The sequence below is a fragment of the Rhinopithecus bieti genome, unplaced genomic scaffold (assembly GCF_001698545.2).
Source record: "Rhinopithecus bieti isolate Rb0 unplaced genomic scaffold, ASM169854v2 scaffold_4101, whole genome shotgun sequence".
Lineage (NCBI taxonomy): Eukaryota > Metazoa > Chordata > Mammalia > Primates > Cercopithecidae > Rhinopithecus > Rhinopithecus bieti.
This window is the reverse complement of record NW_016804458.1, coordinates 1366175-1380558: the sequence shown is the minus strand read 5'-3', so window position 1 is coordinate 1380558 and position 14384 is coordinate 1366175. Positions and strand designations below refer to the sequence as shown.

Here is a 14384-nt window from a genome sequence, read left to right as displayed (position 1 = left end):
GTTTAGTGTTCTGAAATATGGTTTATTTAGTAAAGCGGTATTTTAATTTTTTAATGTTTTTCCCTCAGGCTAGTATCACATACCCTGGATCTTTAGTTGTAGGTCAGTTCTACCAGACAGAAATAGAAGAGATGTGGTCTAAGTGGGAGTCAGTTATTTTTTCTCTTAATGATTGCTATGATTTTGCCTTCTCATAAGAGCCCAAATGCAAATGGGAAAATATTCTAGATGCCATTGAATATTACTCTTCTGTCGCCTTTTGAAATGCTGGTCTTTTGTGTGTGTGTGTGTTGGGGATTACTCCTAATCTGGTCATCTTTACTGCAATCTTCCTGCTGACCTTTCCTGCTAGGGCTTGTCCTTGAAGGCATAGTCATCATATAGCAGGAACTGCGGAACTCGGAGAGAGAGACTGAGCTGATACCCTGAAGGTCTTTTTCAAAGTGCAGGCCAAGGTGAAACCTACTCGGGTCACTATACCTAACAAGGCTGCACGTTTCTTCTCTAGCTTCTAGTTTGTCTCTTCTATTTCCTGTTTTTAAAAGATAGATGAGAAAATATTTCCCTCTTGATAGGGAGTTGCAAAACAGTGGGTATGGTCACTTCTCTAGTGCTTTGAAGAAAATAACAGGACGGAAAAATTACTAATGATTTTACTGTTGTTCAATGGTGCACAGCCTCCGTGTTACCTGGCATTGTCCCATTCACGTATCCATTGACTGTGTACATTAGGGATGATGACTGGCTCCAGCTCTTGCTTTCATCAAACACAGCAAACAGTAGCACGATTTGCTTGTCAAATGTCTTCTGTTTCCCATCCTCAGTTAGGATCCCTGTGAAAGGAAAGACATGTTTTCAGTAGTGCTGCAGACAGAACACTCTCATTAGCTTTCCTGGATAGCAAAGAGTTTAGGGCAAGCGATCAACCATAATGACAGCAACTTGAAGAAATTCTTATTTTTTTAAATAGCATATTAAGTAATAGTGGTTCTAGGGTTATTAAAAATCTGGTGCCACACTGTCTTCTTTGACACCTTGTTGCTTTGGGGAACAGGCTTTATTTCGTCCAGCTTGGGAAGAAAACATTTGGTGACTCTCTGTACAAGTATCCATTTCCTCCAGTCTCAATAGAACAGTATATAGATATGTTAGCTCAATTGGTAAAAGCATCATGCCCCAAGTTTAATGCTTTCATCTTATTTGTATATGAAAGGGGGCATTCGATAACTGGTTGGAAGTATCAGCATTAATCCATTCTCACTATGAGAAAAACAGGCTGCTGATGGTAAAATGAAAGAAGAGTCTTTTGTAAGTCTTAAGGTTTTTTTTCAGTACCATCACAGTATCTTATATATACCAGGAAATGAAAAAAAAGTATTTGTATAATGAGTAAATACATTGGGAAGGTATGTAGGTATGTATCTAGGTATGGTCTGAGCGTATGTATAGGCAGATGGTGAGTCCATCACGTTATTTCCCGTGCTGTGGCTCGCTGTGGTTGTTTGCTTGTTTTAATGAAAGATGGGCTGGATTCTCACGGAATAAAATGAAAATCCAATCTTGCTCCTAAGAAGCCCAGCCAATAAAAGTTCTTGTAGTCACTTGAATGTGTTTGAAACCTACCACTCAAAGTGTTCAACTTGTTTGTAAGAAAGGAAGCTGGCATTTAACGTGTTTATAGAACAAATTACCAGCTCGAACTTCACATATGTCAAATATGTTAGCCAATATTCTTTCCAAGAGCTCTTTCAGCAGAGTATAGGCTGCTGTATACTTTCTAAAAGACTTTGGCCTGGAGGTAAATGTTACAGATCATACAAGCATGACATCAGAACACACTCTCAAACAGGAATTTGCTTGGGAGAATCTTAAGGACTGAGATGAAGGAGGAATGAGAAGAAACAGAGGTGGATCCCCACCCTTAAATAGCAGGTATTTTTTTCTCTTGTCAAAAAATGATCCATGCCCTCTTCCTCTGCTTGATGTACAAGAAGTTACCAAGATGTTCCCAAGCTTTGTCCCATGACAGAACTCCTGACCATTCCAACATTTTGTTGTTGAAACTTTTGGTGGGAGTGTTCATACCTTTTTTACAGATAAGCAGGGGCCCAATCAGCCCAGAGTTGAAGTCCTCGATCAGATTTTCATGGGAGTAATAGATGTGTGTGAGGCATGGAGGGTCATCATGGGTGGGCCCGCTGTCCTCACTGATACTCCATTCATAGGTGTATTCTCGGCCTGGAGCCACAGCATCATCCATCTTCTCCACAGGGAATGTGTGGTCAAGGTAAGAAGCACCTGGAGGAGTAAGAGCAATCAAGACATGTGGGCAGTTTCTGAGGACTGCGTTTTCACCACTCTCAAATCTGGGGATAGTTAAGATGAGCACTCTGAAGATGCATATGTCCTTCAATAGTGAACTTTTATTATTTGGAAAGATTCACATATGCCCATTTCTATGCTCACGTACTTACAAAGGCTTTGCTACCATGGTGATCTTAAGAATAACAAATGTTATTTGTAAATTAAAGTTAAGCAAGTTAATTTTCCAGGGTACCTGAACAATTATTATTTAAATATTATCAGAGAATTGAATCACCTTTGATCAGTAAAACATCTCAGAATATAAGAATGGGTGATATCTTCTTTGTGGTGTTTAACAAGACATACTTAGCCTATTAACATGAGATGGGAGGATAGACAGAGTTGTTTATATATTGTTTTGTTTTGTTATTTCAGATCTTCTTTCCAACTGCTGTGACCCTCAGCTCTGTTTTATCTCTTTATTTCATCTTAGCTATCTGATTATCTCAATTTTTTCCCGAGAGCCACAGCGTCTAACTCACATATGCAGGCTGGTTTTTTGTATGAATATGAAATGTGTCCATCCTCTGAAACTTACAAGTCTTACTTTGTACTTTGTGCCCCCAAAGACCCATCAGTAACACCTGCATGTATACTGGACTTTCCCTACTGATAGGAGAGGGAGAGGATGAAGAAATTGGTCTTCCTTACTGAAGAGAGGGAACTGAGATGCTCAATATTAAAAGAAGTGTAGAGGGTTGGGTGAGGTTTTCAATAATAAAATGGAGCAAGTGAGGTCAGGAAGGGGAGAGGTGAGTGCCATAGATCACCAAGTGGAATGGACAGTTTCCTCTGCCTGAGGAATTCCCCATTTAATTAGCTGAAAGATTCCCTATCATCAGCTGGTGCCAGAATTTCTCTTTGGGATACAGTTATTTTTGTTTGGTACAATAACTTGATAAATTCTTTAAGGGAAGAAGGTGAGAATATCAGTGTGGATATAGGCAGACAACAAGGATCTGGGGAAAAAAAAAAAAAAACACCTGAAATGTTTTACATGATGGCATAAAAGGCCAATAAAACTACTCTTACTGAAGCAACTATAATTTTAAAACTGAAATGATTAATCCTTTCTCTCCCCTTCCCTCCCCTTCCTTTCTCTTCCCTTTCTTTTCTTTTTACTTTCCTAGTTTGTTTTCTTTTATCCTTTCTTCCTTTCTTTGTCTTCTTCCTTCCCTCTTCCCCACCCTTCTTCCCTCTCTTTCTTCCTTTCATTATCTTTATTGAGGTATAATTTGCATATAAAAACATTTACCAGTTTTAACTATAATATTTGCTGAGCTTTGATAAAAAAAAGTTACACAGTCTTATAGCTATAGTCCCAATCAAGATAGAGAAGAGTTCCATCATTCCAAAACATTTCCTCATGCCATTTGTAGCCAATGCCCTCCGGGCCCAGACAACCACTAATCTGCTTTATTTCACTATAATTTGGCTTTTCTGTAATGTCATATCAATGGAATCATCATTATATGCCCTTTTGTGTTGGATTAGTGTTAACTGGTATGGTATATAATTTTCTATCCTTTATTTTTTACCTATCTTTGTCTCTTTCATTTAAAGTGGATTTCTTAAATTCTGCATACTGTTAAGCATTCCTTTTTATTTAATCTTACTTGTTTCTTACTTGTAGTATTCTTTCCATTTGCTTTTAATGTAATTGATGATATGGTTGGATTTAATTTATTTTCTATTTGTCTACCTGGTCTTTATTCCTTTTCCCCTTCCTTTCTATTTTCTTTTGGATTGAGTATATTTAATGATGTTTAATCTCCATTGTTGACTTATTAACTTTGTTTTCTTAGTGCTGCCCTTCAGTTTACAATATATAACACATTTTTAACTTGTTACAGACTTCCTTCAAATAATATTATACTATTTCACTTGTAAGAACCTTGCAATATTATATTTCCATTTCTTCCCTCCTATCCTTTGTGCTATTGTCATACATTTTATTTATATATACATAATATGCCCCACAATTAATTGTTACTATTTTTGCTTTAACATTTAGATAATCAATTGCCTTTTTAATAGATTTAAATGAGGAAAAAAATCTCTATATTTATCAACTTCTGGAACTTTTCATTCCTTCTTATGAATCTAAATGTCTCTCTGATATAATATGTCTTCTATCTAAAGGAGTTCCTTTAGCATTTTTTTTCTGCTCTACTAGTGAGAAATTATTTCTGCATTTGTATGTCTAAAGCACTCCTTATTTTGCTTTCATGTTAAAAAGGTTTTTTTGCTTGGTATAGAATACTAAATAGACAGATTCCCCTATCCTCCACCCTCCCAACACTTTAAAGATGTCCCTAATTGTCTTCTGGTTTGCATAGTTCCTAATGATAAGTCTGCCATCATTTCTTCATTTTGTTCCCCTGTATATGATGTGTCTTTTTATCTCTCACTGCTTCCAATATTTTCTCTTTATCACCGGTTTCCAGTAACTTGATTGTGATGTGGCTTGATGTGGTTTTCTTCATGTTCCTTCTTAGTTTTGTCAAACCTCTTGAATCTGTTGGTTTGTAGTTTTCATTACATTTGGGCAGTTTTCAGTCATTATTTCTTCAAATACTTTTTCTGTTCCTGCTACTTCTGGGATCCAATTACACATATGTTAGACCACTTGATATGGTCCCACAGTTCACTGATGCTCTGTTCACTTTCTTCAGCCTTTTTACTCTCCGTATTTCATTTTGTACAGTTTCTATTGCAATGTATTAATATTTTCTACCATTTCCTTTCACAGTGTCTATTAATTTCATTTAGTGTTTGTTGTATTAGTGTTGCCCTTCAGTTTACAATATATAATTGTTTTATCCTTTATTTTTTACCTTTACTTTCTATCCTTTATTGTTTTACTTTTCATGTCAGCAATTGTATTCATCTACAGAAATTCTGTGTATGCATATTTACATTCTCTATCTCTTCCTCATGCTCATGCTTTTCTCTGTTTTCTGGAACATATTGGGAAGATTTATGATAGCTGTCCTACTGTCTCTGCCTGCTGCTTCTATTCTCTCTTTCACTTCTAAATCTGTTTTTTCTTGGTTATGAGTCATCTCTTTCTGCTTCTTCTAATGCTTATTTTTATTAACATTGTGAATTTACATTGTTGTTTGTTGCATTCTTGTTAACTAGTATTGAGTTTTATTCACAGTTAAGATACTTGAAATCAACTTGATTCTTTCAAATCTTATTTTTTATTCTGTTGCCTCCTTAGCAGCCTGTAGTCTAATTTTATCCACCAACTGTTTCTAAATCCTTCTGAGAATTCTATCCAATGCTCATTTATTAGGAAGTCTTTCTCTGTTTGATGGTAGGAACATAAATGATTACTGGCCCTGCATAAGGTCCAGGGACTGTTCCAACTGTTCCTTTCAAATGACATTTTTCTTACCCTCAGTACTTTCCTCACATGTATGTGCAGATCAGTATTCAACTTAACAAAACCTCTCTGTAGATTCTCAAGAGCTCTTTCTCTGTGATTATACTGTCCTTTCCAGGACTCTGCCCTACAAATCACAAATTCAGCCACTTAGGCTTCTCTGAAGTCCAAACTCTGTTTCCTCACCCATAGAGATTCTATCTGGGTTCTCCCTGCTTGTGCTGTTCCCTGGAAACTCTCTTCAGGCAGTAAGCTTAGGCACTCATAGGGCACACCTGGTTTGTTATTCTTCTTTCACTGTCTTGAGTTGTCTGTCATTTGATGTCTGAAAACTTCTGTTTTATATGTTTTGTCTGCCTGTCTAGTTGTTAAGAAAAAAGGTAAATCTGGTTCCTTATGTTCAGAAGCCAAAGTCTGAGATGCTAAATTTCCATATAAAATATTTTTTACATTTCAGCAATGTCAGCTTCCCTTCCTTAATTGTACCTTTCCCCATCCCAACTGTGGAAAATCTATTCCACTCAAAACACTTTGCATGAGTTTTCATGGCATCAGCATATGTTTGGATTCTCCAGGTGGGAGTGGAAAATAAGGCACATCCATTCATTAGCAATGAAGGATTCAGGTACTACAGTGATGTGCAATGTACCTCATGAGGTTCTGAGCATGGAAACCATAAGTTGAGTAGGTATATCTAGATTTACTTCTTGTATAAAGTCTTTAATGTGGACCACAAGTCCATGTATGATTTACCTCTACTTCTCTCTTCAGTCTTATCATATGTCTTTTCCCTTGTTAACTGTGGGCTCCTTGTCCCCTGGGTCCCCTGTCAGTTCCCCAGACATCCAAGTTCTATCCTACCTCAGGGTCTTTGCAGATGCCATTCCCTCTGCCTAGAATGCTCTTCGTCCCTTTTTCCTTTTGATAAATATGTGTTCATCCTTCAGACGTCACCTTGAATATCAGTTCACTTCTACCTTTATCTCCAATTCTGATACACATTTTTTTCCTTCTACAGCACTCCTCACAATTTGTAATTAAATGCCTGTGAGATTACATGACTAATTCCATTTTCTTCTACTAGATCATAAGTATTTGTGTCCTGCACATTTTGGTCACTCAAGTGTGAGCTCCTCAAGGAAAAGTGCTGGATTGTATTTGTCTTAGTGTCTCTGGTGCATTCCATAGGTACCTGGAGGAGCATGGAACATGAACATGAAGAAGATGCTCAGTGAATATTTATTAAACTCCTAAAATGTAAGGTCCTATGGGCTAGAGCCTAGGTCAACAAGTCAAAGCTCACGGCTGTGTGTTGTTAGGATTTCATAATGTTAAAATAGATTAAATGCCAACATTAAAAATCTGGAGTAATTATATAAGAATCTGGTTTCTCTTTAAAAAACAAAAACCTGGAGATCTAGTTAACAACAGGACCAAACTCCTGCACAGAATTTGGTTGGAGCTGGATCTTAGCTACCCTCTTCTGCTTTCTGATTATCAGTCCTTACTGGACCAATTTTGTTCACTGAACTACTCATCTGGCTACTATAGGCAGCTGAGTTTGTGAACTTTGTGCTAGCGTAAAGTGGACTTTGTTATGTCTTCCCCCAACACACCCCGAAGCATAGCTTGACACTAATAACTAATATTTACTATAGGCTGTACTTTCACTTTGGTAATAAAACTGTCAAGAGCTGAGAAATGATAAAAGCTTAAATCACTTCCTGTAAGTTATAACATAATTCTAGTCTATAAAAGAAAAAAAGTTTATGGAGAAAGTCTCCACTGATAAGCAGGAAGCATTATCTGTGAAAGATTACAAAAGAGCTTTGATAGCAAAGCACAAACAGGCCTGATAAGGAGAGTTGCCCTCTCAGGTCAGATCTTGTGTATTAACTGAAATTAGGATGGCTAGTTGATGAGTTGCACTATCTATCTTGAATCAAGCATGACAGCCCTTCTTCAATGCTTCTTGCTACATGGCCTCATAAAGTTGAAAAATGATGTTTCTGGACAGGCAGCTTCCACTGTTTTAAATGGTTAAAACATCACAGGGTGTTTCTATAGTAGAAAATGATATTCTTTCCAGTGCTTTCACAAGCTCCCCTAAGGACAAACCATTATATTCTTTGCAGGGTAGGAGATAACTTTTGAAGTTCTTCCTCCCTTTCTTCTTCAGGGCAAATGTGTGCTTATTCTTCAGATGTCAGATCAGATATCATCTTACACCCTTCTTGATCTCTGATTGTGATACATGTTTGTTTGTTGTTGTTGTTTTAACAGCACTCATCGTCATTTGAAATTCAGTATTTGTGAGATTATATGGTTAACGATACTTTCTCCTGCTAGATAGTGGGAGAAAGCACTGGAACTTTAGGGTCAGAGTTGAAATATCTTGGTTGTTGTATCATTTGCTAACTGTGTGAACTTGGGAAGGTTTCTTGAAGTCCCTTTTAGCCTCAGTTTTTTCATTTATATTTTAAGATAATATAATCCTTTTTCTAGAGATAACTTTATCCTTTTTGATGGGTTATGAGGACTGGAAAATATTTGTAAAATTTCTGGCTCCTAATAAATGCTCTGGTAGCCTGTGGGAATACATGTTTACATATTGGTTAAGTATTTTCTTTCACAGCCATGTTGCAATTAATACAGCCTCTTTCCTTTATGTTCTACTTTAGATAAGATATATCTTAAGTGTGCTTGAGTTCTGGTAACACATGTGAGTAAGATAGAAACCGGTGATTTTCTTAGTTTGGGTTGCTGTAACAAAGTACCCTAGACTGGGTGGCTTATAAACAACGGACACGTCTTTCCCACAGTTCTGGAGGCTGGAAGTTTAAAATCAGGGTGCCAGCATGGTTGGGTTCTGGCGCAGGGTCTCTTCCAGGTTGTAGACTGCCATCTTCTCCTTGTGTCCTCACATGGTAGAAAGAGGGTGAGTGAGAGGGTCCCTTTTATAAGGGCACTAATCTCATCAAGAGGGCTCCATTTTCATTACCTAAAAATCTCCCAAAGGCCCCACCTCCTAATGCCATCACACTGGAGGTTAGATTTCAACACATTAATTTCGGGAGGATACAAACATCCAGTCCATTGCAGTGATATATTTATTCCAAAGGTGATAAAAGTAAGATTTTTTTGGTAAAATACTTTTTTTTTTTTTTTTTTGGCAATAAGTAAGACAAGGTACCTGCTCAAAATTATCAGCAAAATCAACAATTTTAAAGCAAGTGGAAAATAATGCATAGTCCCTACTTTCTAATCAGTCCTCAGTCACTCAGTTTAGTTCAGTAATGATTAATCTCATCATGATCATGACCATCAACATCCACTAGGTTCCAGGCTCTGTGCTAAATGCCAGAGTAAAAATGTAAAGAAGACAGGGCCTGGGCCCCTGAGGGGCTCATCCTAGTTAACTCTAGGGTACGTGTTGGTGCCCTAATTGTGATAGGTTTGACCTCTAGATTTCTTCTAGGGCTACAATTAGAACACACTGTCAATCTGGAATGAGAACCAACCAATGTAAGTATCTAAAAATTGCCTAAGAAGCTATAACATTTGTGCTAGGTATAGCAGGGTGACTGATTTTCTAACAATATTGAACCTACTTGTAAATGATCAGTGTTTCACACCTAGATTTATTTTAACACATTCTGGGCTTAAAAAATTATTGTATATATTTGTGTACATGATATTTTGAGATAGATAATGAGAGGTTACTCTAGTCACACAAATTAATGTCTGTCTAGTTGACCAAACTAAATTACTCAGAATTTCACATTCACCTGTCAGTTAAACATAAGATTAATTTCGAATAATTAAATGAATGATGTTAATTTAGTATACTACCAAAAGTTGACTTATGAGCATCTTGAATCAAATAGTGAACAATATAGACTTGCACATAGGATATATTCTGTAATAACACTGAGTAAGAACTGCTAATGAGATCATTGGGGTATAATTTTATCAATGCTTTTATTCTTTTCACTTCAAATTAGTTTACCTTTAGCCTAGAATAAAAGAGGTTTGTTGTATCTTTGATTTTGCAACATACATTAATATAAAGTATAAAACACAAACAGCTATTTAGAGGAAGCGTTTGTGAGATGGAGTTTTGGTGAATGTGATTTTGACTTTGTAATCAAAATAAAAAAAGTAAAGCTCTAAACTGAAAAGAGAAATGGACAGGGACAACTATTGTGCTAGAGCACAGAAAGTCCTTGTTCAGCTGCTTGCTAGAATAAAATCTTTACACAAGGGAAGCTCTTCCTTTATATTTACTCAGTTCTGTTCATTTCCTGCTCAGTCGATAGTCACTTTGTATTGCATTTACTTTTGTCATGATGTACTAATTACTTGCCAAAGTCTCCCAGTATTTTTTTAAAATGAAAAATGGTATATACAAGCTTTGGGAAAGTGAAGTTACATAAAGAGCCTTTTTGGTTACCCATTAGGGTGCCCACTCAGTAACTTCTCCCTTGTTATTTATTTATGTGAACAACTCCTTTCCTCTCCTAAGTTAATAAACTTAGTGAATGCTTCAATGCACTCAAAGATTCAGAACATTCTTTTAGAAGCTATAATGTAGGCAATGGGCAAATCAATGCTGATGTTTTATAAAGAGCTGATTTCATTGCCCAGGACTTGCAAGTCTCTTTGGAAAAGGGATCCACATTTTTGTGATTTATTAAATATACAAACCATAGCCATTATAGTTTGTTTCAGGTGTTTATCATATACTCAAGGAAGTATCTACGTAAGGCCAAAATATTCAGATGAGAAGTGAAAAAATGTAATCACCTACATTAAGTCGAGCATTAGAATGTTTTGGAACAACCTAGAAGAGTAAATTTTTGTATAGAGAATTTGGCAACCCTTAGATACAAGGAACAATGTCTGGCAGAAAACATGTTTCATTTGAAGAGCTGGCTTATCAGCAGATGGTCATCTATTATAGAACTAATTTTGTGACATGACATTCATATGCAACTCATACATTTAAAATATGAGAATATAACTAAAAGAAAATAATAATATTAAATTCTCTATGAAACAAGCTTTTTAAAGGTAACTGACCAAAACAATTTTGAAAATTTTACTGAACAAACTTTGCTCAAAGGTGCAGCATTAGAGTCAATATGTTGCATGCTAGTTATAGAGTTTCTGAAAATGTAATCTCAAATTGAAACCCTTTAGTGATAGTTTTTAAGTGATTAGTTACAGTTGCAGATATTTTATTCCCTGATCTAAAACAGTCTTATTAAATACATTATTAAAGGAAATGTCCTTATAAGCATTTTTACAAATCACCGTTTGTCCATTCTGTCAAAAAGGGTTATCCAGAGTTGCCTTACGTTCTGTTGTGGTTTCTGAAGCCAATGTGATACTATCTTAACCCTCCACTACCACCTGTCTCTCAAATATCTACCTCTGAGATGGAGGAATCTGGATTCTCATGTAACTGGCTCAGCATGCAGTTAGTTTATCCCCACTCCTAAAAAAAGTAGCTCAAACCACAGAGGGAGGCTATAGGTGAGGCTGAGTGTCAGACATGGAGAAGGAGATGTTTTATTTTAATGCAGAGGGCATAATAAAATCAACTTAGAAGGCTTTTCTCTTACCATAAAAGATACTATCTGTTTATTAGATTTGCATCTCATTTCCAAGGTAAAATTTTACTTTCCCCACTGATATGTATTTACCTTTCTTAGATTCATAGGACCAGAGGCAATATACACCAATAATCATGTCTCCAGTGAAAGTTGTGGGAGTATTTTAAACAATTGCTCATAAATAATTGCTGGCTGTGGGGAATATGAGGACAAACAAACAGTAAAGGAAGAGGGATAATGTTGCAAGGTTCGTTAACTGTGCAAACAGCGCGGGTAGGGTACAAAGTCTACAATTCTTACCTCCTCCCTTATTTGAAATGAAACCTACATGTGACATTTTGATATTTTGAGGTTTCTCTCCCTTCTTCTTTACATTGCTGAACTCCTGATGCAGTCATCTGGAAGCCTCATAAGTAGGTGAGGTGGTTGTTCACTATGTCACTGTATGACTGATTTCATGTATGTCATTGTGTGATTTTAAGAACATAGGAGAAACTCCTGTGCACACTACCTCACCCAGAGTCTTGCCAAATTCACTTTGAAAGAAATCTCAATGCCACAGTTAATGCTTCACTGTTTTTCCTCAAGCCAAAGATTAAGTGCTAATGCAAGTACTCCTAAGGCAGGTAGTTCATTGACCTATTATCAGTCACTTACACCTTAGTGGGAATGAGTTTGACAACAGTTTATATAGAAATTAATAAATTTAAAAATTACTTTCTGATTTTTTTTCTGAAACTAACGAGTTTTCAGATAAATACTAAATTATTTGAACACATTTTAATTGAAGAATTATCTTTATTATCATAGCTAATATTTATTGAATGTCTGTTATATGCTAGTCATTATTCTAAGATTTCATGACAACAAACCTGTATGACAGAGATATGATTATTATTCTCATTTTGTAGATGAGAAAGATGAGGCACACAGAGGTTAAATAACTTTATAAAAGTCACTGAGCCAGGATTTGCACTTATTAGTCTAGTTCTAAAACCCGCACGTAAACCACTCTCCTACTCAATTCTTCTCTCAAAGGTATGATGGCTGGAACATGTGGGAGAAGGAAAGATATTTGTGAACCATGAAAAGTCTGAAATTATTTTAAAATGTTATTATACCAACAACTACTACAATTTGCATACAGTTTTTCATACCAGTGCCGGATGGAACTCTACGATGCTTACAATGATCCAAACATCAGCATAATGGGATAATTAGAACCATATTAACATCAGGTACTTACTATTCAGCGGCTGATATAATAACTTGCATCGCTATTATCTTTATGATCATTGCCATCATTGTCATCATTGTTTATTGAGAGCTTATCAGATCCCAGGAGCCACGTTTAGTTCTCTACCTAAGTGATCTCATTTAAATTTCAGGCAGTCTTATGGGTGGTTATAATCATTTCCATTTTATAGATGAGAAAACTGAGGCTCAGAGATGCTAAAGTCGTAGGATCAGAAATGATAAAGCTAGAATTTTAACTTGTCTGCCTTTAAAGCTTACTTTCTTAACCACTTCAGTATGTCCAAAAGTCTAATACTATTAATACTTCTGGTCTCACCACCACCAAATACCACTTACTGAATGTCATCGATGTGCTAGGAAGCCTATATCAGGCTAGTTCTATGTCACTGTGTCAGTGGCTCATGGGCCAAATCCAACCAGTTGCCTGTTTTTGTAAATAAAATTGTATTGTCAGAGGCAGTTTTACTCTGGTGTATGACTTGAGGGAAAGAATAAGGTAATAAAGTTAATTAGTTCTGGCATCTGTAACCAGAGCCATAAAAAGAAAGTATCATCTATGGCTGCTTTTGTACTAAAAGGCAGAGTTGAGTACTTGCAACAGAGATCTCATGGCCTGCAAAGCCAAACAAACTTACTATCTGGCCCTTTACAGAAAAATTTACTGACCCCTGCCTTAAACCATCTTTCAATGTATGTATTATTATTCCCATTTTAAGATGAACATATGAGAATTCAGAGAAATTAGATAACTTGCCCTCCCAAACATTAGAGTGAGAACCCAGTGAAAATGCAGGTCTAGGGGAATCCAAAACCTTTTCCTTTTCTTCTCTTGAAACTTACAACAGCAACAATTTTTATAACTACCAGTTGCAAAAGATTTCCCTAACAACACGTGGTTAACAATATAGTTTTAAATGTTGATGCTGGTATTAAAGACTTAGACATTTTCCCTTTTCAGAAAAACATTAAATTTATCTTACCTTCTGATAATTTACTGTACCTAATTCCTTGAGGATGGATGCTTAAGGGCTTATCTGCCTTATTCTTAAAGTGAACTTTTATGATGTCTCCGACTTCAGCATATAAAGTAGGCCCAAGAAGTCCTGTGAAAACAAATATTTAAACTATGTCTGTATTCAGGGTCACCAAAGGCAGAGTTGCTAAGCAAGAAAAGCAAACAGATGATACCAAGAGTGATTGCTACCATTCCTCCTGGTCCTGAGGCTGACCGGCTTATCTTCAATCTAGAAGGTTTTAGCAGCTCATTAACTCAACATTACATGTACACAGATCAAACAGAATGGTAGAAACACTTGTCCTGGACCTAAAAGAAGTCAACAGAGCAGGAGAAATAGTTCTGACCAAGTCCCGCCCACTTTGACCCACTGTCATTCCTTAGAGATAACTGTCTTTGCTTAAGAAAGATGTTCATTTCAATTACAGAGGGTGATGTGACAGAGTAGTTACTTTAGATTTCTCTGATGTGGGAGTGCTCAGAGACCTAGATGAATTGAGGAACCAAATCACGCAGCTGTCTGGCTCTGAGGGAGGAACAGGCTTGATGTATCTAAGGAACAGTAAGAAAAACAGTATGGGAAGAAAGAAGAGATGAGGTGGATGGTGGGTGTGCAGAATAAGGGAGGCCCTATGGGCTATGGTAAGAACTCGAATTTTCTTCTAAGTAAAATGGGACATCACTGGAGCATTTTTTTTTTTTTTTTTTTTTTTTTTTTTTTTTTTTTTTTTTTTTTTTT

General features: G+C 36.4%; 1 protein-coding gene across 1 annotated transcript in view; it reads right to left on the bottom strand.

The window, feature by feature from the left end:
* The window catches only part of F5 (coagulation factor V), a 73873-nt gene that overhangs the window by 45308 nt on the left and 14181 nt on the right, over positions 1 to 14384 (bottom strand). Inside the window, 3 exon segments of the mRNA XM_017868449.1 lie at positions 690 to 833; positions 2086 to 2298; positions 13611 to 13733. Of these exon segments, the coding sequence (XP_017723938.1) occupies positions 690 to 833; positions 2086 to 2298; positions 13611 to 13733 (480 nt within the window).